The 27,431-nt window shown below is 40.3% G+C and overlaps 1 protein-coding gene across 3 annotated transcripts in view; it reads left to right on the forward strand.

Moving 5' to 3' along the window:
• The first annotated feature begins 1,938 nt into the window (after nt 1-1,938).
• RUNX1T1 (RUNX1 partner transcriptional co-repressor 1) overlaps nt 1,939-27,431 on the forward strand; it is a 200,120-nt gene continuing 174,627 nt past the window's right edge. Inside the window, exon 1 of one of the 3 annotated variants that reach the window (XM_089679680.1) lies at nt 1,939-2,384. In XM_089679680.1, coding sequence (XP_089535806.1) covers nt 2,357-2,384 — 28 coding nt within the window. In that variant the 5' untranslated portion in view covers nt 1,939-2,356. Of the gene's footprint in view, nt 2,385-4,289; nt 4,421-8,145; nt 8,168-27,431 lie in introns of those variants that run through there. The other 2 variants (XM_089679678.1, XM_089679676.1) reach the window with 2 other exon arrangements.

A 27,431-nucleotide genomic window follows, 5' to 3' on the forward strand; every position in this document is an offset into this window, starting at 1 on the left:
TATGTTAGTAAGGAGGATTTGTGCTAATAGAGATGATTGGGGGGGGGGTATTTATGTTAGGAGGGGAAATTTGAGGAGAGAGAATATGAGCTGGGAGGGAGGATGGGGGGGAAAGATTTGTGCTGGGAGGGGGGATTTGTACTGGGAGGAAGGGTAATTTTTGTTTGGGTATAATTTTGACCTGCAAATGAAATTTATGCTTAGGGGGTAAGTGCTATGAGGGGAAATTTTTTTTGGGGGGAATTTATGTTAGTAAGGGGGATTTGTGCTAATAGAGATGATTGGGTGGTACTTATGCTAGGAGGGGAGATTTGAGGAGAGAGGATATAAGCTGGGAGGGAGGGGCAAAGATCTGTGCTGGGCGGGGGGATTTGTACTGGGAAGAAGGGTAATTTTTGTTTGGGTATAATTTTGACCTGCAAATGAAATTTATGCTTAGGGGGTAAGTGCTATGAGGGGAAATTTTTTTTGGGGGGGATTTATGTTAGTAAGGGGGATTTGTGCTAATAGAGATGATTTGGTGCTACTTATGCTAGGAGGGGAGAATTGAGGAGAGAGGATATAAGCTGGGAGGGAGGATGGGGGGGGGGGGGCAAAGATTTGTGCTGGGAGGGGGGATTTGTACTGGGAGGAAGGGTCATTTTTGTTTGGGTATAATTTTGACCTGCAAATTAAATTTGTGCTTAGGGGGTAAGTGCGCAGATTAGTGCTTGATTTTTATCGGGGAGGTCAATTTTGCTGACACATAATGCACATACATCTTGGGGGGAGGGCTCAATTTGGCATCTTTTCTAGGCACCAGGTGACCTTGTCCTGGCACTGCTGGCATGCATGCGGGAGGAAAACTGGGTGAAGATGGGATCCTTGTCAGTAGTGACAACTAGCCACTGGAGGGATCTGTTTTATAGGGAAATCAGTGCATACCAGCAGTGCATACTTGCAGATTATGACATTAACCTGCTGGGGGACCATTTTTTTTTAGCAGTTTACTACTGCTGCAAAGAGGATAGCCAAGCTTGATTGTCAGGAGATGACATGATTTGCAGTTCTGGTTTATACCAAAGGAAGAACGGCGGAGGCACAGACAGACCTCGCATGTATAGCCAGCTTCAATTTCAAATCTCATTGAAGTCAGCTGAAAAGAACTTTCTGGAAAATAAGGCTCCTTATCCTTTTACGTTAGCATTTTCATTGTGCCTATAAGTGTAGCAGACCACCAAAGGACCATCTGATGATTCCCATGGAAGATGTGTCCCAGGTTCTCACCATTGATGGCCTGCACAGACAATTCTTTTTTTTTTTTTCTCTCTCTCTCCATATTAAAGTCAGATATTGCTGTCTATTGCTGCTTGCAATCTTGCCTGCACTAGATTCCAAATAAAAAAAAAAGTTTTTTTGTCAGATGAAGAGGAAATTGGAGACAAGTCACACCTCTTTGTTGTCCCTTAGACCATTACTTAATGCAAAAACAAACAGATTGAAAAAAAAAAAGAATGTAGTAACAGAAGGGGATTAGGATGTGAGAGAGGCTTGGATTGTGTGCACAGTGATGAGTCCCAGGCAGCCAGGAGGAGCTGTGACAGTCCAGATGGCCAGGGGGGAAAGTGCTTGTCTTGGGTTACTGCAGGCCAGGCAGATTTAGGGAACATGTTACCAGTCCACCAGGTCTAAGGAGGACAAAACATCGACGAGAAAGCAGCAGGCACAGAGCCCAAAAAAGAGCCAATGTGCTGTCCCTATTGTTAGCAGGACTTGACCCCCCCTGACCCCTTCCCGACACAGATGTCTGCAGCTACCTCTATCACCTCCCACTGCTGGGGGAGCCCTCCCTGCCCCGCACCTGGGGAGCACCGCCCGGCCGTCTGCTGCCAGTGTGCTGCCTGACTTTACAAGGAGACGAACTGTCAGAGAGAGGAAGGAATAAACAGAGTGGAGGGGAGGAGGTGAAGGGAGGAGGGGAGGGAGAGATCGCAGCCTTATGGTGGGAATCAGCGCAGATCAGGCTCCTTCCTCCTCGGTGACACAGACACACAGCGCTCCTAATCGACGCGTCTCGGCACCGCTGCAGTGACACCCCCGATTCCTCGCCGTCTGTACAGTGCGGCGCCCCCCCGGCTCAGCCCCCCATCCTCACCTCCTCCGGCTGGACGTCTTCTTCATTGACCTGGGACAGTGGACGCCGAGCATCTGGCCGCAGTCCTCCTCTTCTTCTCTTACACTTTGGGGCTTCCACTTTCCTGACCACCCCATCCCAGCCCCCCCCCCCCCTTTCCTCTGTCCCCCCCACCCCCAGACGTCTCCGCTTCCCCCCGGCACGGAGCAGGAACTTTTATTTGCAGTTACAAGCCTGTGGCGAATGGTGGGAATCTCAAGCCCCTTCCAGTGTAAGTAGGCTGTCAGCAGTCGATGCTTTTCAGAGAGGTCTCTGCTGGGGGTATGGGGGGGGGGGGGGGTGCTGAAAGTTTACATGCTTCATGGGGTGATCAGGAATGTGCAATGATTGGATTTATATGGGGTGATCCGGAATGTGCAATGATTGGATCTATATGAGGTGATCAAGGGGTGCATTGATTGGATCTATATGGGGTGATCAAGGGGTGCATTGATTGGATCTATATCGGGTGATCAGGAATGTGCAAATTTTTGGATCTATATGGGTTGATCAATTATTTTATCTCTATGAGGTTATCAGGAGCGTGCAATGATTGGATCTATATGTAGTGATCAAGGGGTGCAATGATTAGTTCTATATGGTGATTAGAGGGGTGCAATGTTTGGAACTATATGGGGTGATCAGAAGGGTGCAATAATTAAATGTATATGGAGTCATAGGAGGGTGCAATGTTTAGATCTATAAGGGATGATCAGGAGAGTTCAATGGTCAGCTCTGTATGGGATGTTGAGAAGGGTCCAATGATTAGATCTATATGGGGTGATCAGAAGGCTCCAATGATTAGATCTATATGGGGTGATCAGAAGGGTCCAATTATTAGATCTATATGGGGTTATTAGGAGGGTGCAATGATTAGATATATATGGGGTGATCAGAAGGGTCCAATTATTAGATCTATATGGGGTTATTAGGAGGGTGCAATGATTAGATCTATATGGGGCGATCACAACGGTCGAATGATTAGATCTATATGGGGTTATTAGGAGCAATGATTAGTTGTATTTGTTATGACCAGAAGTGTGCAATAATTACATTTATATGGGGTGATTAGGAGGGTGAAATGAATTGATCTATAGGGGGTGATCAGTAGGGTGCAGTGATCAGCTCTATATGGGGTGATCAGGAGGGTCCAATGATTAGATCTGTATGGGGTATCAGGAGGGTGTAATGATTAGATCTATATGGAGTGATCAGGAGGGGTACATTGAATAGCTTTATATGAGTTGAACAGAGAAGTATCTTAAATATCTCTGTATGGGGTGAACAGAAGAGTACATTAAATAAGCAGCTATAAGCATTATATATTGTAAAATTCTATATAGGATGTTCTGTTATACTCTACAGCTCTTTATGGGGTGATCATGATTTTATATTATACAGCTCTTTATGGGATGATCAGAAATGTATATTATACAGCTATATATGAGATGATCAACATTTGATATTGTACAGCTCTGTATGGGATGATCATGATTTTATATTATACAGCTCTATATGGGATTATCAGAAATGTATATTGTGCTGCTCTGTATGGGATGATCATGGTGTTATATTATACATCTCTGTATGGGATGATCAACATTGTGCAGCTCTGTATGGGGTGATCAAGAATTTATACTGTACAGTTCTCTATGGGATGATCAAATGTTATATTATACAGCTCTGTATGGAGGGATCAGGATTTTATGTGCAGTATTGTATGGGGTGATCAGGATTTTATGTGCAGTATTGTATGGGGTGATCAGGATTTTATGTGCAGTATTGTATGGGGTGATCAGGATTTTATTTGCAGTATTGTATGGGGTGGTCAGCATTTTATTTTGTACAAAACTATATGGGATTATCAGGAATGTACATCGTAGAGCTCTATATGGGGTGATCCGATGTGTCACTTTGTACAGCTCTTTATAGGGTGATCAAAATGATGTGCAGCTCTTTACGGGGTGATCAGGGGAACACTATTCAGCTCTGTATAGAGTGCTCAGGATCATATAGTGTATATTTCTGAATGGGGTCATCAGGGATGTATACTGTACAGATCTGTATGGGGTGACAAGACGTGTACATTGTACAGTGATCAGGAATGTACATTGTGCATATCTATATGGGGGGATCGGGAATATACACAGTACATGTCTATATGGGATGATCAAGACTCACACTCTATATGAAATGATGGAGATTGTACAGTTTGTTTTGGGATGATGCAGGAAGATATACTATACAGCTCTATCTGGAGTGATGCAAGTATGCACATTGTACAGTTTTATGTGGGGTGATGCAGGATTATACATTGTACAGCTCTGTATGGGGTGATACAGATTGCAGAAGTGTACTTAGTAGAGTCCTATGTGGGAATAATACAAGATTATGCAATGCACAGCTGTATATGGGGTAGTGCAGGAGTGTACCTTATACAGCTTTATACATTGTACCTGTCTATATGGGGTGATGTAAGTCAGCTTTTCAATGGGTGATGCAGCAGAACAGACCTTTAGAAACTGGATTCTATTACGGATCATGCTAGATACGTTTGGGGTGATATGTAGGTTATGATATGAGCCACTGGATGTGATGCATGGGTGTTATAGTACTGATATGGGATGATGCATAGCTGAATTATCTCACTGACATCCATTATCAGAGCAATATTTACGGTTATGTACCAATGTATTGTAATATTATATTTTTTGAGTCATGTGGAAGTTCCATATTGTATAATAGGAATTAGAATGAAGAAGTGAAGAAGTAGATATTTAAAGTTAAATTGTTCTATTATTATTATTATTATTACTATTATTAATATTGTGATGTGGTTCCTGATATATTTATCATTTTAAGTTGCTCTTGTACATGTTGTAATAAATGTCTGAATTATTGGATTTTCTGGTGCTATAAAGGACAGTTGTAATTTCTGTCCTACTTTGTAGCCACATAGCATGAATAAAGGAGGGGGAAGGGAGAGACTGTCTGCAGCATATTGTTTAAATCGCCTTAATCAGATAGAACAAAGACGTCTTTATTACAGAATTTATGGCAAACATAGAGAGCTCTGTTATATGATGGGGGAAACAGATTTCTGTCTGAGGTTTCCAGTCCTGGCTTGATGGTCTTCCAGGATGTAAAGTTTAAGGAGCTGCTGTCAGTGAACATTAAAGTGTAAGCTCCTGGGTTCAGGGCTGCTCTCCATGTTATCCATGTATGTCCATGCTCCATGTGCAGCTCTGTATACACTCAGACTGAGCAGTGAGGAGTGACATAAAACAGGACACGTCTGGCTTGGTCTCCTTATACAGTATGTGCACAGTAGCCTCTAGTCCTATGTGCTTCTTTCAAGTGCAAATATTTGGCCACAACAGATCCTTGTAATATACCAGGGATGAGTTAAAAAAAAACTCCAGCAAAAACGTCTTGCTTGCAGCTGGCAATCAAATATCACTCTTTACAACAGAATCCTTCATTCTAGGTCATAGTTGCAGTTTTGCCCCAGTTTGTATAAATGAACTGTTGGGTATTTGTTCTGCATGTTATCCATTAAAAATCATGTTATTACATGTAATCAGCATTTTCCCACCAGTTCCTGATCAAGCAAGTGGGCAGTGTGTTCCTGAATGACCCACTCTATGTGTTTGTTTATCTTGACAGTGACAGTTGACACATCCAGGTGACATCTATTGTAGTCCTTGTCCCAGCCTGTGCAGTGCAGGGCTTGCTGGGCTGCCTGTCTCTGGCCACATGTATCTTTTTCCATTGTGGAGCCTTTAATCCTGTCGTGGAAGTGACCGGGCATCTGGCCTTGTTTTCTAACAGATTTGAGGCTTGCCAGAGATAAGCAGCAGCCTGCTTTGGGTGGTTGATAGTGTGCTTTGTGTTTCCTGGTGGGACACACAATGTCATGCACAGTTTCCTTGCAGATCAGCACAGATTTCCTTAGGAAACCCAATGTGAACAGGCAGCTTCCTCCAGCTTTTTGCAAGCTTCATCCAAATCAAGTTCTCAGAGCAGGCTGCCAATCCATAGCGATCAATAGCTGGGTCTTGTATCTCATATTATTCATTGTGGCTCCTGGTGGGCATCTCTGGATGATCCCAGCAGCTCCTCTCTGTCTAGATTTGGTGACAGTGGCATTGGATCAATGTTCTAATCCAAGATATGTGGCACTCCATGAAGCTCATTGTCATGAAGGCTTTGGATTAATTTAAAGTAATGTGCTGATCAATACAGGGCTTCTTTCAGGAGTTCTTTAAGCACTTTAAAATGATCAGGTTAAAAAAACCCTATTGTAGTATAAAAAGGAATAAATCAATATATAAGCAGAGATACCAATGAGCCTAGCCTGAGCTCAGGGCAGCAGTTCTGGCCAAATAACATTGTGTTCCAATTTTAATACTGCTGAGGACTGTTTTCAATAGACTACATCCTGCTGCCAAATATTTAACTGCATCCAGCTTATTATATAGAAGGTTGCAGCTTAGTTAAGCCTACAATTGTGTGCCTAAATTACACTAGGCTGCTGATGGTAAAATCAGAGCTCTGGTCACCACTGGGACTCTGGAGCGTTTGTGGTACTATAAGTAGCAGCAGGATGTTTGCAAGGTATGCTGAGCTATGTAGTGCTACAGCAGCAGAGCTTGCACTTCTTCTGGACAAATGTGACCTATGAGGCTGAGGCTTTTATGGGACTATAAGTAGCAGCAGAATGTTTGCAAGTTATGCTGAGCTATGTAGTGTTACAGCAACAGAACTTGCATTTCTGCTGAATAAGTGTCATCTATAAGGCTGAAGTTTTTGTGGGACTATAAGTAGCAGCAGGATGGTTGCACGATATGCTCAGATTTGTAGTGCTACAGCAGCAGAGCTTGCATTTCTGCTGAATAAATGTCATCTATAAGGCTAAGGCTTTTGTGGGACTATAAGTAGCAGCAGGATGGTTGCAAGATATGATCAGATTTGTAGTGCTACAGCATCAGAGCTTGCATTTCTGCTGGATAAATGTGATCTATAAGGCTAAGGCTTTTGTGGGACTATAAGTAGCAGCAGGATGCTTGAAAGGTTTGCTGAGCTATGTAGTGCTAAGGCAACAGAGCTTGCACTTCTGCTGAATAAATTTGATCTATAAGGCTTTTGTGGAAGTATAAATAACAGCACGATAATTGTAAGGTATGCTGAGAGATGTAGTGCTATAGAAGAGCTTTCACTTCTGCTTTACAAAAGTAGCCTATTTGGCTGAAGATGTTTTGGGAACTATAAACAGTCGCAGGATGCTTGCAAGGCATGCTGATATATGTAGTGTTACAACAGCAGAGCTTGCACTTCTCCAAGACAAATGTGATCTATGAGGATAAAGCACGATGTTTGCAAGACATGCTGAGATTAGTAGTGCTGAAACAGCAGAGCTTGCACTTCTGTTGGACAAAATGTAATCTGGAAGGTTGAAGCTTTGGTGGAACTTTAAGTAGCAGCAGGATGCTTGCATGGCTTGCTGGGATGTGTAGTGCTTGCACTTCTCCTGGACAAATGTGCCCTGATGGAACTACAGATCCCAGCAGGGTCTCAATGGTTTGATAACATTGGCCAATTTGTGGAACTTTAATCCTAACATTGGTTTGTGGTTCTACTATTTATACTATTTATAGGAGCTGGGATGGTTTTTATAGTAATAAGCGTCAGTATATATTTTTGTTAAATAAATGTTTAAATGCACGGTTGTTCTAATCATTAGAGGGCTTTCTGTAATCTGTCACAAGAAGAGTCGTCCTTTCCTTTCCTTCTTTTCCCTTCCTTGGTGTCACCTGGCAATGGGATGTGACATCCTTTGTGTTCTGATGTGAAAAGCCCCGAAATGGGCAGTCATTGTATGCCATGGCTGGGATCTGCATGGAGTGGGCACGCTGATGGCTGGCTTTTGTGTGGATGAAAAGCTGTCACATGCTGGGCCGCGGAAGGTGATCCAGGGACTCGGTGCCCGATTCTCACCCTCCACTCCTCGCTCAGGTCCGGATCGCAAATGGGGGTGTTCTAAGATTCTAGTTGGCGGCCTGGAAAAAAGATAGAGAGTGGGCTCCCAGACAGGCAGATCGCCAATCACCCACGATTAATATGGGCGCTGATTGTGCGTGTCAATGTGGAGGAGCTCGGCTGAGCAATACACAACCGATTACATCTACAGGACACAGACAATCATATCCAAACACAGCCGATCACACATCGACAGGACAAAGATAATCATATCCATTCACCACCGATCACATCTACAGGACACAAACAATCATATCCATACACAACCGATCACATGTACAGGACAAAGATAATCATATCCATTCACAACCGATCACATCTACAGGACACAGACAATCATATCCATACACAGCCGATCACACATCGACAGGACAAAGATAATCATATCCATTCACCACCGATCACATCTACAGGACACAGACAATCATATCCATACACAACCGATCACATGTACAGGACACAGACAATCATATCTGTACACAACCAATCACATGTACATGCAGGGGCAATCATATCCATACACAATCGATCACATCTACAGGACAGGGACAATCATATCCATACACAACCAATGACATCTACAGGACACAGACAATCTTATCCATACACAACCGATCACACACCTACAGGACGGGGATAAACACATATATACAGCAATACAACAACGTGTGTTTGTGTGAGATCTGTAAGCATGCCTGTCTTTTTTTCTTTATTTATATATATCGATATATCATGTATTTTTTATTTTTGTTCTATAAATCTCTCCTTCTCTTTTATTTTCTATTTCTTTCTTTCTTTCTTTCTTTCTTTCTTTCTTTCTTTCTTTCTTTCTTTCTTTCTTTCTTTCTTTCTTTCTTTCTTTCTTTCTTTCTTTCTTTCTTTCTTATCAGCTTCGATAGCTTCGATGATATATGTGTTTGTGTGTTTGTATATTTTTTTGTGTTTTGTAGCTTTTATATAACTGTATTTGTTATATCTGAGTTTGCCCAGTAGTGTTTTGGGGATTTGTGTTTGTAGCATAAACATTATTGTATGAAGTCGTCCAAATTTCCACTTTCTAATTAATTGGACTGTTGTGTGTTTTACTTCATTTATAAAGTAATTTATACAATTGTTTGTAATGTGTGGGATACTCATTTATACGCGTAGATCCTAAGATCCTACATTGAAATATTCTGCATTTACATACAAATGCATTTCTTTTGTGTGTGTATATATATATATATATCCATACACACACAACATCGGGATAGATAGATGGATAGATAGATAGAAAGAAAGAAAGAAAGAAAGAAAGAAAGAAAGAAAGAAAGAAAGATGATAGATAGATAGATAGATAGATAGATAGATAGATAGATAGATAGATAGATAGATAGTAAGTTATTGTGGCTATAAGTAGGTTTGCATACATATTTATGTATATATAATATAGATATATACACATCTAAAGCACAATTTCACTTATATAAAAATGTGTATGTGTAGATAGCTAGATAGATCATTTGGTTATAGGTAGGTGTATATATTTGTACAGTATATAGGTATGCATGCATCTATAGCATTGTTTCTCCCATCTGTAAAATGGAAAGAAAGAAAGAAAGAAAGAGAAAGAAAGAAAGACTATAGCGACTACGTATGCATTTATAGCATATTTTCCTATATGTAAAATGTGTATGTGTGTATGAAGAAAGAAAGAAAGAAAGAAAGAAAGAAAGAAAAGAAAGAAAGAAAGAAAGAAAGAAAGAAAGAAAGAAAGAAAGAAAGAAAGAAAATAAAGAAAGAGAGAGAAAGAAGAATAGAAAGAAAAGAAAGAAAGAAAGAAAGAAAGAAAGAAAGAAAGAAAAAAAGAAAGAAAGACTATAGCGCCCATAGGTAGGTGTGCATATGAGCAGTATATAGGTATATATAGCATTCTTTCACTCATATATAACATGTTGCTATGATTAGACAGATGAATGGATTGATAAATGATCCAAGTGGATGTGCTGTCTGTAGGAAGGTCCTCCTGCGCTGGGTATCTGAAGTGCTGGGGTGTGGTGGATGCTTTGGGCTGACTCCTGGCACAGAGCTGTGAAGACAGGACCGGCTCCCAGACTGAGGGGTTGTCGGAATCCACAAGGACGGACACACACGTCTGATAGACGCCCCCCTCCAGAGGTCACATGGATCTGCACGACATCTGTTTACAGTAATAATGAGCATAATTAGGATGAGAATTACAGATGAAGTGATGGAGAAGAGCTCCTCTCCTACAATGGTCAGATGTTGGAGTTCTCACATTATCGCACGCTACGGTACACCGAATCTCTTTATTTCCCCAGGCTGAGTGTGTGTAACCCCTTCCCTGCCGATTGGTGGCAGCTGGAGAAGATGGGGTTAATGTGAGGGTCTCTGATGATCGGTGATTACACTCATTAAGTGTGATTGAATGTTCTATTTAGTACATTTTGCTAAGGCTAGATAGGTGTAGGTTAATTCACTTTAGTAATATTTTTGAAACTATAGAGAATAATCAGAGCTGAATAAAGATGGATTTCTCCATACAGTTGGTTTCCTTTCCAGTAATTCAATAGAAGAAATGGATCATTGGTTCGGTGCTGTTATATTGCTCTGACCCATGTATCTAATACCATGCCAGATACACAGGAATAAAGTGCTTGAGGGATCGACCTGGTATAGGAACTTCATTTCGATACAATGTTGGATGTGTATTTGGTCTCAAAAGAGTTCTGAAAATATATTTTTGTGTTCTTGAACATAGAGTTTAGTGAATAAAATGAGCAGATATGACACTTTAGAGTCACTGGCCCTTTAAGAGTTCATCCAGTGTGGGAAACAATGTAACAAGTTAAAAGAAATGGTTTGATCCCACGTGACCCAGACGAGGTCCATAAGATTCCATGTCAATTCCTCCACATTCCATCCTGAGATGTGTTGGAGGTGTTCTGACTTTCCTCCAAGTCCTGGTGATAGTCCCAGTGATAGGACAATGTTTGGACATTATATGAATTAGTTCTGGAGTGGAGAAGCACCCCCCCCCCCTCTCTCTGATGTTCCAGAGGGATCCCCTCCCCCCCACCTCCTGGCTGATGTGATCACTCTTAATTCTCACTCACTACATTACATCGACCACACTTCTGTACGATCGTATAGTAAATCAGGGCACATGATATGGAAGCAGATCGCAATGAACCTGATGGGTCAGAACCTGATGCCATCACATTTTATATAAAGAGACTGTAAACAGGATCATTACAGCAGCTCCAACTCTATAGAAAGAGCAATTTACTGCCATCTCTGCATTGCAACCTTACATCAGGCTGTGATCTGCCAACCCAGCATATCACCCCCTGTATATGTCATGGAATGAACAATCATAGGCAATAATTAGCGTGAATAATTAATAAAACTAATTAAAACACCAAGGAGGTTCATACTACTAAACATATGTTGGGAGAGCAAAAGGCATGCAAGGAGCTCTGGTTATGTATTGTAGAATAACAGGCTGATGATAAAAGGGATGGATACATTATTTATATGCAGCTAACGTGTTGTGTGTGTGTATATATATATATATATATACATATATATATATATATGCTCTAACTCCTAGATTGTAAACTCTAACTCCTAGATTGTAAACTCTAACAAGAAGGACCCTCTGTTTCCTCTTGTACCAATTTGTATTGTAACTGTAATGTCTACCCTCATTTTGCAAAGCGCTGTGCAAACTGTTGGTGCTATATAAATCCTGTATAATGTAATAAATATATATATATATATATATATATATATATGCATGTATGCAGCTATATGTATGTATATAGTATATAGATAATAGATAGATATCTGTGTGTGTATCTATATTTAGGATAAAGATATATAGATAGATAGATAGATAGATAGATAGATAGATAGATAGATAGATAGATAGATTTTATATATGTATATATATATATATATATATATATATATACACATACACACCAGTCCCTACCCTACCCAAGCAGCTTACAATTCAAGTTCCCCAACTTAGATGCATACCTAGAATTATTAGGGCCACCTTGGACAGGAGCCACCTACCAGTATGTCTTTGGACATATATATATATATATATATATATATACACAACATCAATAATGTCCATAGATAGATAGATAGATAGATACCGTAGATATTTTGGGTCCTGCAGAGTTTCCAAATTTCCAGGTGGTCTGCTTTTTTTGGCCCCTGATTTCAGTATTACATTTTCTACTATTTTTATCTATTTTCCAATATCATGTATAGCCTTCTAATTATAATTTGATAAATTGCTCACTAATTCCTCTGCTTATTTCAGATAATTTTATTAATTAATAACCAGCTTACCAGATGGTTCCCCTTTTTTTTAAATTATAACATTGCTGAAAATGGTGATATTATAATATAATACAATGGACAGGACAGTGTATATATGTTCTTGCACTGGTCCAGTCACTTTTGGTGTCATGTTTTTTTTTATTTTTGGTCCCTGCCTGAAATCTTTGCCAGTCCCCCCCCCCCCTTTCTCTCTCTCTCTCTCTCTCTCTCTCTCACCTTCCTCTCCTCTCTTCTCCAATCTCACCACTGCCTCCCCTCTACATCTGGGCCATGCTGATACTGTAATCAGTGTGCTGCACATTGCCTGTCTCCTCAGCCTCACACATTGTGCTGTCCTGATGACAAGCCTCTGGCTCTAGATAAGCTAAGAAGGGTGTTTAATGAATACAGAAATCCACTGTACCTCGCCTGCCCTCAACCACTTATTTTTCCTCACCTTCCTCCCTTTCCTCCCGCTACATAGCCTTTTATAATGTTTTGTCACATAATTATTTTTTCTTGTCGTATAAATATTCTGTGCAGGTAGATTTATTGTTCTGGTATAAAGAACAGACATACTTGATTTTCTGATTTTTTTTTTTATTTTTAGCTAGGTAAATACTTATCCATGCATCCATCCTCCCGTCAATATGTATGAAGCTTAACAGGCTATATTTTTTTTGTGAAGCTGAATAAAAGCTGTTTGTGGGATCTGCATGACTCTGACAAATATACACATGTGGAAGAATTCTAAAAATGTGGAGCCCAATCTGACTGCTCTCCCTGGACATGTCATAGATGTCTATGGGTGGGGATGGGGAAGATGGCTACCACTGACTCCCAATGTTTCTAATGTGACCCTGTCACCTGAAATAAAATGTTGTAAAACATGTAGTCTGAAAAATAAGATAAATGCTAAAGGTGGCCATGTGGCCCCAGTTTTGGCGATTCCTGCTGGCCAGTGTTTGACTGCCCTGGCACACCTCGATTGTTCAATCGACCTTTGTTAAAGGACCCTGTCAGAAAATTGTCACTCAATCAGTGTCTGCATCTAGTCAGATGGTTGGGTATCCTGACAATTAGCTGAGTAAAATAGCCCTGTAAAGGAAATTCACCAATCTGGGCATGGTTATTTATTTTATTTATTTCAGGTACTTATATAGTGCCGCCAATTTATTTAGTGCTTTACATATATATTGTACATTCACATCAGTCCCTAACCCTCAAGGGGCATACAATCAAAAGTTAATACCTTACATTCATACATACTAGGGCCAATTTAGACAGGATAAAATTAACCTACCAGCATGTCTTTAGAGTGTGGGAAACCCAAGCAGGCACAGGAGAACATGCAAACTCCAGGCAGGTGGTGACATGGTTGTGATTTGAACCAACAATCCTGGTACTGTGAGGTGGGAGTGCTAACCATTTAGCCACTGTGCTGCCCCAATGTGTTTAGCATGGATGATGTAATCTGTTAGATTTCTTTAGAATATTATTTATCAGAATGTATATCAAGCCAACAGTTTGCACAGCACTTTACAAAATGAAGGCAGACAGTACAATTACAGTACAATTCAATACAAGAGCAATTAGAGAGCCCTGCTCAGTAGAGCTTACAATCTAAGAGGGAGGGTCAAGTGATACAAAAGGTAATAACTGTAAGGGGTAAGCTATTGGAGAAAGTAAAAAAGACAGTTTCTTAGTCAAAGGCAGGATAGGTTTCTCTAAAGAGATGGATTTTCAGAGGATGGAGTGGGAGATAGTAGGACAGATTAGGGTAAGGGGTTCCAGAGGATGAGAGAGGCTCTGGAGAAGTCCTGTAGGTGAGGGGAGGAGGTAACAAGGGATTCAGAGTTTAGCCTGTGGGGTTGATTTACTAAAAATAGAGAGTGCAAAATCTGGTGCAGCTGTGCATGGTAGCCAATTAACTTCTAACTTCAGCTTGTTAAAAAAAAAAATGGAAGCTGATTGGTTTCTAGGCAGAGCTGCACCTGATTTTGCACTCTTCTGTTTTAGTATATCAACCCGTGTGTATGGCCAGCCTTCCTTACCATTTTGCTGGACAGCGAGTCCTATATTTGCCAAAGTCTAAAAATCTCGTTCCGCCAGAGAGTTTTGGGTGTTCCATCCACCTTTGTGTGTTTCAGCTCCTCCTGTTGCAATTTCCATCTGAACGTGCCCTTAATGCATGAACGTTGAATGCATGTTCTACATGTGTTGCATTAGGAAGTCCATTCATTTTAATGTTTGTGTTTTTATGTAGGACACCACACTTTTCTTAACACTGTCCACCGCAGCGTGCAGATTGTTCTCATCTGTGTGCCATGGAGCATTACAACGTCCATGGACTGCAGTGCTTTGTGTTAGTGTATTGGGGTGCTATTCAAAAGGGATGGCAAAGCACTGTGCAGCAGTAGACACACCGCTGTGCGTTTGCAGCAATTCATGATAAAATATGCTTCATGTGTGTTAATGCAATGCATAGGTGTAAACGGGCTATGAAAGTCTAAAAATACAGAAGTGAGAGAGGAAGTTATTATTATTATTATTATACAGGATTTATATAGCACCAACAGTTTGCTCAGCGCTTTACAATATAACAGGAGACAATACAGCAACAATACAGTTCAATACAAGAGGGATTTGAGGGCCCTGCTCCTTGGAGCTTACAATCTAGGAGGGAGGGGCTAGTGGTTCAAAAGGTAGTAACTGTGGGGTAGTTCCTCTCAATGGCCCCCAGCAGGTATGCAGAGCTGGGAACTCACCCTAATCTTAATAAAGCTGGCCACTGAGTTGAGTTATTAAAACTGGAGAGTGCAAAATCTGGTGTAGTTCTGCATGGTAGCCAATCAGCTTCTAACTTCAGCTTGTTCAATTAAGCTTTGACAAAAAAAAAAAAATGGAAGCTGATTGGTTTCTATGCAGAGCTGCACCAGATTTTGCACTCTCCAATTCTAGTAAATCAACCCCCTCATTTTTTTTCAGTAATCCACTGTGCTGTTGTATACTGACAGTGGAACTCCTCCATTGCCAGAGTACACTGATTATCGCTGCAGCTGATTGGCTGCAAGTGCAGACTGAGTGAATATATACCAACAGTCCCATTCAGGAGAAGTCAATCACTAGATCAACTCCTTTCAAATGGGATCAGCTATACATGCATTGAAATTTGGCCTGTTCTTGCTGAACCAGCTGAATTTTGATCCTTGTATGGCCAGTTTGAAGTCCTTGATAGATGTAAGACACTGCCATGTTGTTTAACTCTCCAGCAACTACCAAACGTTGAAATATCTGTTTTGGGTGGACTGATCCTTTAACCAGTTGGCCGCCACCTTATAGCAGAAGCACTGCGACAAGGCAGCAGGGCTGCGCAAATTCACGTGTATATATACGTGATTTGCATTTTGGGGTTTGGGGCTACCCTACCCATGCCACCATTGGCGGCTAAGGATGCCAATCACCGGGTCCCGGCCGAAGATTCTCCGCCGGCAATCGGAGATCACCGATTAATACTGATGGGAGAGAAACCTGAGTATAAACAACACAGGTCTCTCTCCTGCCAGCAACAACATGCTGCTGTGTATTTCTCTGCACAGCAGAAAAATACACAGCAGCATGTTTCCCAAGTAAAACACACACAACACATGTTGTAAAACGGCACACAGCATATAATTAACCCTTTGATCGCCCCAGATGTTAACCTCTTCCTGCCCAATGCCATTAGTACAGTGTCAGTGCTGTTTATTAGCACTGATCACTGTATTGGTGTCATTGGGATATAGGTGACAATTAGTCAGTTCCCACCCAGTGTCAGAATGCCCACCGCAGTTACGCTATAAGTCGCCGATCGCATCCATTACTAGCAGAAAAAAAAAATCCAGTATATATACCGCCATTTGTAGACACTATAACTTTCATGTAAACCAATTTATTTATGTTTATTATTATTATTTATTTCTTTATAACTTTTTTTACTGGATATGTTTCATAGCAAAAAGTCACAAATACTGGGTTTTTTTTTCAAAATTGTTGGTCTTTTTTCGTTTATAGTGCAAAAAAAAAAAAATCGCAGAGATGTTAAATACCACCAAAAGAAAGCTCTATTTTTGGGAAAAAAGGACATAAATTTTATTTGGGTGCAGCATTGCATGACCGCGCAATTGTCAGGTAAAATAACGCAGCACCATATCGCAAAAAATGGCCTGGTCAGGAAGGGGGTAAATCCTCTGGAGGGCAAGTAGTTAATCTCTTCTGATCATTTGACCACTGTGAGAGCCAATCACAATAATCACATGCCAGGAGGTGGCATTAAGGGGTTAATCAAATAATTGTTCCTGCTCAGGGCAATTGAGGAGGGGAGTGAGGTATCAGGAAAAACAATCATGATCAGGCATTCTCATTTTAAGAATTTGCACAATGGGGGAGATTTTCTAAAACTGGAGCACTCAGAATCTGGTGCAGCTGTGCATGGCAGACAATCAGCTTCTAAATTCAGCTTGTTCAAATAAGCTTTGACAATAAGTTCACATCTGTGCAGGTAATGCCGCTGCGGATCCGCACGAAAATCTGTGCAGTTGCACCACTCGCACAGAGGAATGCAGACCTGCGGGTGCCATTATTTCTAATGGCACGCCGCCCACACTGGAAAATGCAACCGTACTGGGAACCGAGGTTCCCATGCGGGCTGCGTTTTCAGAAGAAGTGCACGGGAGTCCATTTAAATGAATGGGCTCTCGTGCCCGTGCAAAACGCGGCCCGGATGGCTGCATATATGTGAATCAGGGGTAAAACCTGGAAGATAACTGGTTTCTTTGCGCAGCTGCACAAGATTTTGCACTCTCCAGTTTTTGTAAATCTCCCCCTATGCTCCATACTGACTGGAGTAAAATAGGTTGTCACCTAATGTTTTTGGATGCCTTGCCCAAGGGTTATAGGGAGCTTGAAAACCTCTGAGTCTGCCTGAAAACTCAGTGCTCAAGGTTATACAGAATCAGTAAGTAACTTTCTGTTAAACGTTTCCTTTTAATCACTGAAAGTGGTAAAGATGTAACTTGTTATCTTCTGCATTTGGTTGAAGGAAAATCTTTTGTATCTCATCCTGCAGCAGTGTGGGTGTGTGTGTGCTCAGTAACATGTTCCTGCCAGGTCTGTCAATGTTCAGATTATGATAAAATATTACAGAAAATGAACACTAGGGTCAACCATGTTGAATATTTAAGGCACCACAAACTCTTGGCTGTGCATTGCTGACTATTAAAGTGTATCTAAACCCAAAAACAAAAATGTAATTTATCACAATTGATCGATCCTAAAATATCATGGCTGCATTAGTTTTCTTTTTTCCCCTTATTTTTACCTGGTGATCTGACCTGTAACACGCTACCTGTCTCCACTGTATAGAAGAGCAACAGAGCCACCTTAGGACAGCAGCATTATCAAACTGGGCAGAAGGTAGTGTTAGATGCACTATCAGATAAAGCCCACCTCCAGGAAAATTTTTTTTTTATCATGTAGTGGGGGTGTATCCACACTGCATGGGTTAACTGCTCATTTTATCTAGGGGTGAGCAGAAAGCTTATACACTCCAGATTCTTCGATCCTATGGCTCCCCCATGGTCCAGTAGTGGACTGTTCCTGGTCTATGGAGCCTGCTCTAGGTGTGATGACATCAGGAGCAGTCCACTTTTTCAAGACTACTGGCGCATGGGGGTGCCTGGACCTGTGTTGCTCTGGGAAGATCGATGGATTAGGTAAGTATATCTCGCTCTCCTCTCTCCTAGACAAAAAACAGCAGTTAATCCGTGCAGTGTGGGCACAGCCCCAGTGCATGGGAAAAATACATTTTACCCAGAGTTAAGCTTTAAAGCTGAACTCCCTCTAAAACCATTTAAGCAGTTACAGCAGTTTTTTTTAATAAGAAATTTTAAGTGGATCAATGTAAGCATTCCTGACAATAGTGAATGGTTTGTCTCAACCCTGTAATTGCAACTTTTACTGGACAGTCTGGTCTGTTAAAGGAAGTGGAAAAATAGCAAACTTACTTGATGGAGCAACAGAAGAAAATAGGGAAAGCCTAAAACTAAAGCCACTACATGTAAGTCTTGGCAAGCTTCAGTGTATTACAGGTTTGATTTTAGGTTGATGCATGCTTTAAACAATGGCAGTACTATGTTTATATCATATAATATATACATATATATGTATTTTTTTGTGGGGGGGGGGCTTGCCCTTTATATTCCACAGGCAGTATACAGTACATACATTGTAGTAAGCAGAAGCTTAGCCCCGAGAAAAACTTTTTTTGTTTCTTACATAGGCACATGTACACCTATAGACCTATGCAGTAGCATGGGTATTGCAATGTGAGTTTGCTCTTTAAAAATGCTATGACCAGAATGTTATTAACAGCCATGGCTGCAGAATGGGTACTAGGGGGGCCAAACCCCAGGATTCCCACCCAGAGTTTGTGATCACATAACAATGTTTCATTGGTACTTTGACATAACAATTACATTCAAGGAGGAAAGAGAGAGAGAGATTCCTATGGTATGTTCATGTTCTTTGTACCTCCAAAAGAAGTATTAAAACCACCAGATCAGAATGACTCTGGTCACAAACGCACAAGCCATGGACTTGAAGGAGTTAATTTGTGAGCATGAACATGTGGGGGGAAGGAGTGTACTTTTTAATGTATATATAGTCTCTATATATTTGTTCAACATGAGTGTGTCTATGTGTGTGTCACACAGTTCCTGCTGCCCCAGGCTAGCTCTTGACTTCATCTGCCATCACCTCTTGCTTCAAAAACATTTCCATGAGTGAGATTAGCAGAGCCTTTATCTGGAATTTGGGGTTAGTTAGTCAGTGGACACAATGGATGAGGGGAAACTGATAATTTATGATCTGGGCCGCTGGACCGGTTAACTTGTAGTGAAGCTATGTGGAGCTAAGTAGGATGTGAGTCACCCTGTGATGGGAGAGCTTTGATTTATGAAGGATTTGACTTCCTTCATCCCATCATTTATTTATCTGTAGATCGATCTGCTGATTGCTCACTTTCTTTGACTCTCCTTTAAGATATAATAACACTTATACTGTATATCCCTACATATATTTAATGTATATGTAAAGATGTCTGTGTGCCCACACATAGTAACACACATATACAAGTAGATCTACAGTATACACAATGCTCTATCTACTACTCATGTTATAGTTGCCTTTTAGGATCACCATGTACTGTAGCTCCTATAACATTACATAACGCTTCCCTATAAAGGGACTCAACATATCAGAATGCCAATTTTTTTGTATGACAAATAAAACTGTAATATATATGAGCTCTGCCATGGAGCCATTCACTTTGGAGAGGCATTTTTGATCACCATACTGTTTGTTACTGATTTTTGGACCTGATATCAGAAAGATAAAAGATCACCTTTCCCATTAAAAAGCATGTACTGTATGTGCCAAAGGTTAGACAACAGCAGTTTAAATGACAGACTTTAAGTGAATTTCAAAAAAAGTCTAAATGTTTTTCCTATTACAAGAATTTAGAAAGACACCTAGAAGTAAAAGTTTGTAAAGAACAACTAAATGGGAGCAGTAATCCTTTATGCCGAAACACAATGGGGGTCATTAACTAAAGTAGTTAATCCCATTCACTTTGCTTGTTCACTTGTTAGCAAAGAAGGTGACCATGAATTCACTTTGAACACCCAGTCAGGAATTTAAAAAATACTGTTTTTGTACCGTAATGAACACAGCTTCACTTTATTTACCAACATTCACTTTGCTAAGTGAACAGTTTCTACGTATTTTGCAGACCATCCACAGTATATATTGCCAGTGGGTTAACACTGATGTAAAGTTTAGGTCTTTGTAAAGTTAGGGAAGAACTGGAGAAGCTGTAGAGGGTAGACATATTGAAATGGGCAGCTCTGCAATTCCAGGTCACATGATCTCTACTCTACATTAGATCGCATTACCTGCAGCAGATTAGTATTGTGGGTGTCAACCTCAATTAACACTTTATGCACCTTGACTGAAGTCAACCTCTATAGGGACATTCTTAACCAAGGTTCTGTGGAACCCCAGGGTTCCTCAAGAGCTTTCTGGTGTTTCCTCAAGAAATGAGCAATTTCTGCCTCTTAAACAAGTAACGACTGACAACAGTCATATTTTCAGCTATCTGCAAGGAGGTAATTCTTCCCATTGAGCGCAAATGTAAGGGGAATTCTTCCCAGTGACCATCAGTGTAAGGAGGATCCTTCTTCTACTGACCATCAATGTAAAGGGGATCTTCTCAGAATGACCTCTAATGCAAGGAGGTCCTTCACTATGCAATGGTCACTTCACCAACCACCATTGTAAAGTGGCACTTTTCCTATGACCACCAGTGTAAGGGGGCATTTTTCCAATGACCACCAACAAAAGGGGGAATTTTTCCATTGACTACCAATGTGGTACTATTTCATATTATTACAGAAACTAACGTTTTTCATAGAGAAGCCTTGAGTGTATATACGAAGGTTCTTCAAAAAGTTTCCGCGCTTTTTTAAAACATATATATACAAGGTGGTATCAGTTTCAAGACTAGTTTTGTAACATGCCAAAAGATGGCAGCACAAGGTTGCACGCACACTCACAGGGAACACCGACCTTCATAAGTCAGTGTGGGAAAAGACATTGTTCTGTGTACATCGGGAGCTGTGCAATTGGTGCTATTCTGACCACGTGCGTTACCAAGAGAGCAAATGTGAAATTCTTTGCGTAACCTGTACACCCTATGCTGTGGATTGTTCTCTGATGATCATGAGCTTGTTGAAGATCTTCCTGATCTCTCGTCGTCTTCCACTAATGTTCTTCAACTATTGAAGCATGCATGCCACTCAAAACACCTCGAACGACGCATTGCAGCATCACTGTAAATTTGCCGAATCATGTTAAACATCTCTGTGACAGATTTGTCCAGTTTCACGCAAAACTTCACATTTGCACTTTGTTCTAAATTTCTGTCTGTGATGAAATAGAAGACATAGTAGTGTATGTGGTCAGAACAGCACCAGTTGCACAGCTCCCAATGCACACAGGACAGTGTCTTTTTGGTGCACTGATTTATGAAGGCTGGTGCTCCCTGGGACCGTGCATGTAGCTTTGTGCTGGCATCTGTAGTTACAAAACTAGTCTCGTAACTTTTTGATACCACCTCTTGTATGTGTATAGAAGTGCAGAAACGTTTTGAAGATCCCTCGTACATTAAATATCCCACATTCCTTATTCTCTTATGTCCACAACTCTCTGTTTATGCTGATGTCCTGTGAGCTGTAAATATAATAATATTTCATGAGACCTGAAGGTCATTTCAAGGGTTCCTTCATGTAAAAAAGGTTGAGAAAATCTGCTCTAGTACATGATTGTTGGGAATGTCATGTAGGTCACCTACAATTGAAGTGCCATGGGATCTTATTGCCAGAGGGGACATCATTCTAGTATCATTACCATACTTTCCTAACGCAATCCTATTTTGTAAAGGGGACCTACATCTTGAGTATAGATTGGCTTTTAAAGGATATAAATAGCCTATTGAGTATAGATCAGCTTTTAAAGGATATAAATATCCTATTTGTATACAGTCTTTGTGATTAGCATAATGTTATGTGTGTTAATGTTTTACAGAATTGTTTCTGTGTTGTGTGTAACTATAAATCTACTTGCGATAGTCATATTGGACCTTTAAATCTGTAGGCTTCCTTCAGTAGTGCTGTACAGTACTTCTATGTTACTACTCTTCTTCCTTATTGTAAGGCTATCAGTCCTATTCCTTCTTTTCCATGAAGTGAACATATTCCAGGCCTCTGGTTTCTGCAATGACCATGATAAACCACTACCATTCATAGACCCGATGGCCGCCATGACACTTATATTATTGGATTTCAGCTGTGTCTTCAGGTTCGCTTATCACCAGGGCTGAATAGTGCAGGCACGATGACACTGGGAATTACAATGGGCTGCAGTTCAACTTTTAATAGACTGAGACACAGCTGAATGTAGCAGTTTAATTGCAGCTGGGATTATTTAGTGGGAAGGTGCTGATTCCTTTGCAGTTTATGTACTTTTTAACTCACTCAGAATTTATCAGCACAGACAATGTGATTCATTGTGTTTTATTACAGTGGAAACAACTACTCCTAACACATGCACAGCTGCAGAACCTAGATTCCAGTGTTATCAGCCATGCTGGAGAACATATGTGAATCCAATAGGCCCAATGTATCAAACAACAACCACGCACAACACAAACTTTTATCCCAAAAGTATCAAAAAGTTGTATCTGAAGGCAAATACGACTAGAAAGGAAGCTTTGTCTGGTGCTGATTTTTTTTTTTGTATGATCAGCTCTTCAATTAACAATCCAAAGTAATAAAAGGTTTGTTCCTTGTTTAAGGACAGAGAGTGGAGCTATGCAAACCATTCCTTTATGTTCCCATAGCTATGGCCACAGGGGCATAAAGAAATTAATTACAATCCACCAACAGTCCTTCCTTAAATGGGGAGTAAACATCATTTTTATTATTATTATTATACAGTATTTATATAGCGCCAAAGGGTTTGCTCAGCGCTGTACAATAGCAAGGGGGAAAGAACATGAGACAAGACAGAAACAATACAATACACAAGGGGTTCGAGGGCCCTGCTCTTTCGAGCTTACAATCTAGGAGATTGTTTGTTTTGTGGTAGAAATGATGGCTTGTATATTTTGGGTAGACACTTCTTACCTCACCATAAACTGAGTGAATTTAAAGGCTGACTTTGCAGTACAAAATAAACAGTGTATCATATCAGTGTCTTCAGTTTAGCTTCTTTGGGTTTTTCAAGGGCCCACATTTCCTTTGAATCATCTGAAACGCTTTACATTGCTTCTTATGGAACAAAAAATGCCATAAAAGGCACTGTTGACATGAACCTTATGCAAAAAAGTGTTAGAAGCAAAAGCAGCTTATACAAAGATCTAATAAGTATATGCAATTGCAAAACAAAACATGTACAAAGCTACAACAGTAAAGAGAGAATTGCATGTATGCATACCGACTAGGGGTAAAAGAGCTAGGAACAAAAATTAAAGCCCAAAGAACAAAACATTGACATATTGCAGCATACTAGTTCTTAGATAAGGTTGTTGCATTACTTTTCTTTTTAAAGCCCATCTCTGGGTAGTGTTAGATACACTAGCAGATTTAAATGGACTTGACTAACAAATCACAGCCCAACTCAAGGCAAAAAAATTTTTCCCATGCAGTGAGACTTTGCCCACACTGCACGGGTCAACTACTTATTTTGCCTAGGGATGAGCAGAAAGCTTATACTCACCCAATCCTTCAATCCTCCAGAAAACAGCGTTTCCCCACAGTCCAGTGGTTGACTGTTCCTGGTCTATGGAGCCTACGCTGAGTATGATGATTTCAGGAACAGTGCACTATTCCAGACTGCTGGAGCACAGGGGTGCTGGACCGGTCTTGTGTTGGGAGGATCGGAGGATCAGGTACGTATATCTCTGCTCTTCTCTCCCCTAAACAAAAACAGCTTCACTGCATGAGGAAAAAAAGGTTCCTGGAGTTGGGCTTTAAAGGTTTTTTCCATTATTTTCACCACATTTCCTATCCCAGGGTGACATTGCGCACCTATTGTACAGTATAGATAATCATCATTGTCAACCTAGGATTGGACTACATAACACCCCCCTCCTCTTCTCCATAACTCAAGAGAGGTGTTTTGTAGTACACAGAAATGGTTGGGCACAATGTAACTGATAACACTACAGCACAGGCAGAGAGTACAGGAAGCTATCAGCATACCTAAGAACTTTTGAAAATACATGGGCCTAAGAATGGGGGTGGGACAGAGGGAAAAGTAAGGAGTGGGGTTACAGTGGCATGCATTACATGCTTCGCTAAAACATATACAATGGTTGTGGCATACGCCAAGTAGTGCCAATGGTTATTATTGCTGTGTCAGTGGGAAGAAAAAATGCTGCTTCGTCAATGGTGTCAGTCCAAGGAGGTATGTCTTGGCTTTCGGGAGCTGGGGTGGGGATCTCTTTGGGGTGCACTGAACTATGGTGATAGTAAGGCTGATGATGGAGCGATAGTGATGGACAGGGGCAGACTGAAAATTCGTGCACTCAGGCACTGCCCGAGGGCCCGGGGTCAGTAAGGGGCCCCAGAAGAAGCCCCTAGTACCTTTCATAGGCTTTTTTGGGTGTGGTTTGAGTGTGAGTGAGGACACAGGGGCCCCATGATCCCCTATTGCCCGGGGGCCCCATGAGTTGTCAGTCCGCCCCTGGTGATGGAATATATTTATTAAGCCAGATTGTATGCATGTAGAAAGTAGGTAAGTTCTAAGAAGATATACAAAGGTTTCTTAGGGATGGTCATTGTCAATTGGTATGTTAAAGAGGGTTCCAGAACAGCAGACAGGCACATGAGAAGTCTACACTGAGAGTCTGAATAACCTAGAACAAAGGAGACTAGAAGTCTGTTTGCAATGGGTAGGTTATGATTATTATTATTATACAGGATTTATATATGATTGGGATAAAACCTGAAATTATTGAGTATAGGGTAGAACCAGCTTGGTTGTTTTGTGGTCCTACCTCACTATTAAATTCAGTGTAGTTGGCCTTTAAGTTAGAGGAGTGAGGACTGCAATTTGAACATGGTAGGTTTTTCAGGAGATCAGCAGATGCCATGTGTACATTTTCTGAAGGCCAAATGCTTCAATTCAGATAAGATAAGCTATAAAAGGAAAGGGAAAAATGCAATCATTTTTATTTTGTGTTTTTCAATTTGTGTCGGATAGGAAGAGCTATTTTGTTAAACTGCTACATCTGCTTCAATATGAATATTGAGCCTGTACCACTAAAATAGCACCCTGTAATTTAGGAGCCTCTGTAATCTTTTGTTAATGCAAGTGGTTTTCAAACAACATCAATTTTCTATTCTGAAATTCCTTTGCCTAATGTGAATTTTTGGTTCTCTCCACTTATCTTTGGTGGATAAAAATGGTATTCTACAATTAGAACGCTGTGCATAAGGCAGACCCAGTGTTTTACTCTAGACACCATTAGAGACACAAGCAATAAATCATAGGGCATATTTCACATATTTTAAGTGGCATGTAGTGCATTTTCCTGTTTGTGTAACATTCTTTCAATCACTGACATTTTGGGCCTTGATTTACATAGGTCGTAAGCTTGCTCTCTAATTTTTTAAACATGGGCAATACACTGGGGATAGCTGGTAAAAAGCAAACATAATGCACATGAAACATACATACATACCCGACCTCAATAACTCAGACTCACTTAAAGAGAGACCTAAGAGACCTGTTTTTTGTTTGTTTTTTCGTTTTTTTTGTGAATCTGTTGCATAGTTGCTTTCCCGGTATGCCAGTAACAGCAATGTTTGGCCATTGCCTTGGAATTAACATTAGTATTGTCAGCTTGTTGTATACGCACTTGGCCATTGGACCTCCACTAGGCAAATGGGCTTCCTTTCTGCTAGACCTGATAGTAAATGGAAGGATTTATTTCCGATTTATTTACAGAATATTAACTTTTCATTTTAATTTGATACTGTGCAGATGATTTCATTTATTCATTGTTCTGGACATGAAAATTTGAAAATTTAAAATGCATTTTGCTAAATTAATGCATATAAAATACTCACATTGCATTATAAATATAAGAAGGCTGATAGCTGGTGAGGTGAAAATTCAGATGAGTTTTGTTTTTTGTTATCTTTTTTAAACCTTCACTGTTTTTCCAACATGTGACTATTTTTTTGGCAGCCTGTTGCAAATGTCTTACAAATTATTGCTCAAAAACCTATTTTAACCCTTTTTTTAGAGAGCTGCTCCAGACAATTAATGAATTCATCCATCAGTGGAATACTATGGAGTCATGTTGCAAGAGGACTATGTAGCTCTAATATGTGATATCCTAAATACAAAACAACTCACAGCTAAAAACAATATTCATACAGTCAAACAACTGCAATATATAAATCATCCCAGCATACAATGAAATGTACCAGAAGTAACATCATATTGAAAAAATATATATATTTTTAAATATTTTATTTTAAAGGGTACGTATAAATATATGTGTTATATATGTTTCCCCTATTCCTCTGTATTATTGACCAAATGATAAAACATTAACGCATTTTATTAAAAAATAAATAAATAAAAACAAGACAATTTACTATTTGCATGTAAAAAAAGTGACAAACAGGCATAAGAATGAACCCTGAGTCTCAAACTATGTTGACCTTCCAACAGCATCTGCACTCCCGTACACAGTGAACAAAAACAAACAAGGGCGCACTCCCTTCGTGCATTAGCGAGGTACACCACGTATTTATAAAAAAATTGTAGATAAATACTCACAAACCAAAAAGGGATAAAAACAGAACAGGTGATCCATAAGGACAGTCCAATGGATTCAACACCTTGTAAGCTACCGCGTTTCGGGAGACGAACCCCCTTCCTCAGAGCTAAAATGTAGACCTTTTTTAATAAATACGTGGTGTACCACGTTAATGCATGATGGGAGTGCGCCCTTGTTTGTTTTTTTCACCATTACCTAGATTTCCCGATCTCTGAAGGGCTTCACCTCAACGTTTGGCATTCAGAATTTCCTTTAGTCTGCATGAAGATTTGAGCGCTGGTTTCGTTTTGTACTCCTGTACACAGGCTACGAGATTAAGCCCATCAATTTGCTGAGATTGCTTTGTATGTATATTGTGCTTATTTAATTGATGTTGATCATAAGAATATTGTTTTGATGTGTAAGTTATTTTGTATATTTAGGATATCATATGAGCGCTATTGAATAATT

Source organism: Staurois parvus, unplaced genomic scaffold (assembly GCF_062004578.1).
Source record: "Staurois parvus isolate SC_StPar_1 unplaced genomic scaffold, SC_StPar_1.0 ptg000230l, whole genome shotgun sequence".
NCBI classification, from domain to species: domain Eukaryota; kingdom Metazoa; phylum Chordata; class Amphibia; order Anura; family Ranidae; genus Staurois; species Staurois parvus.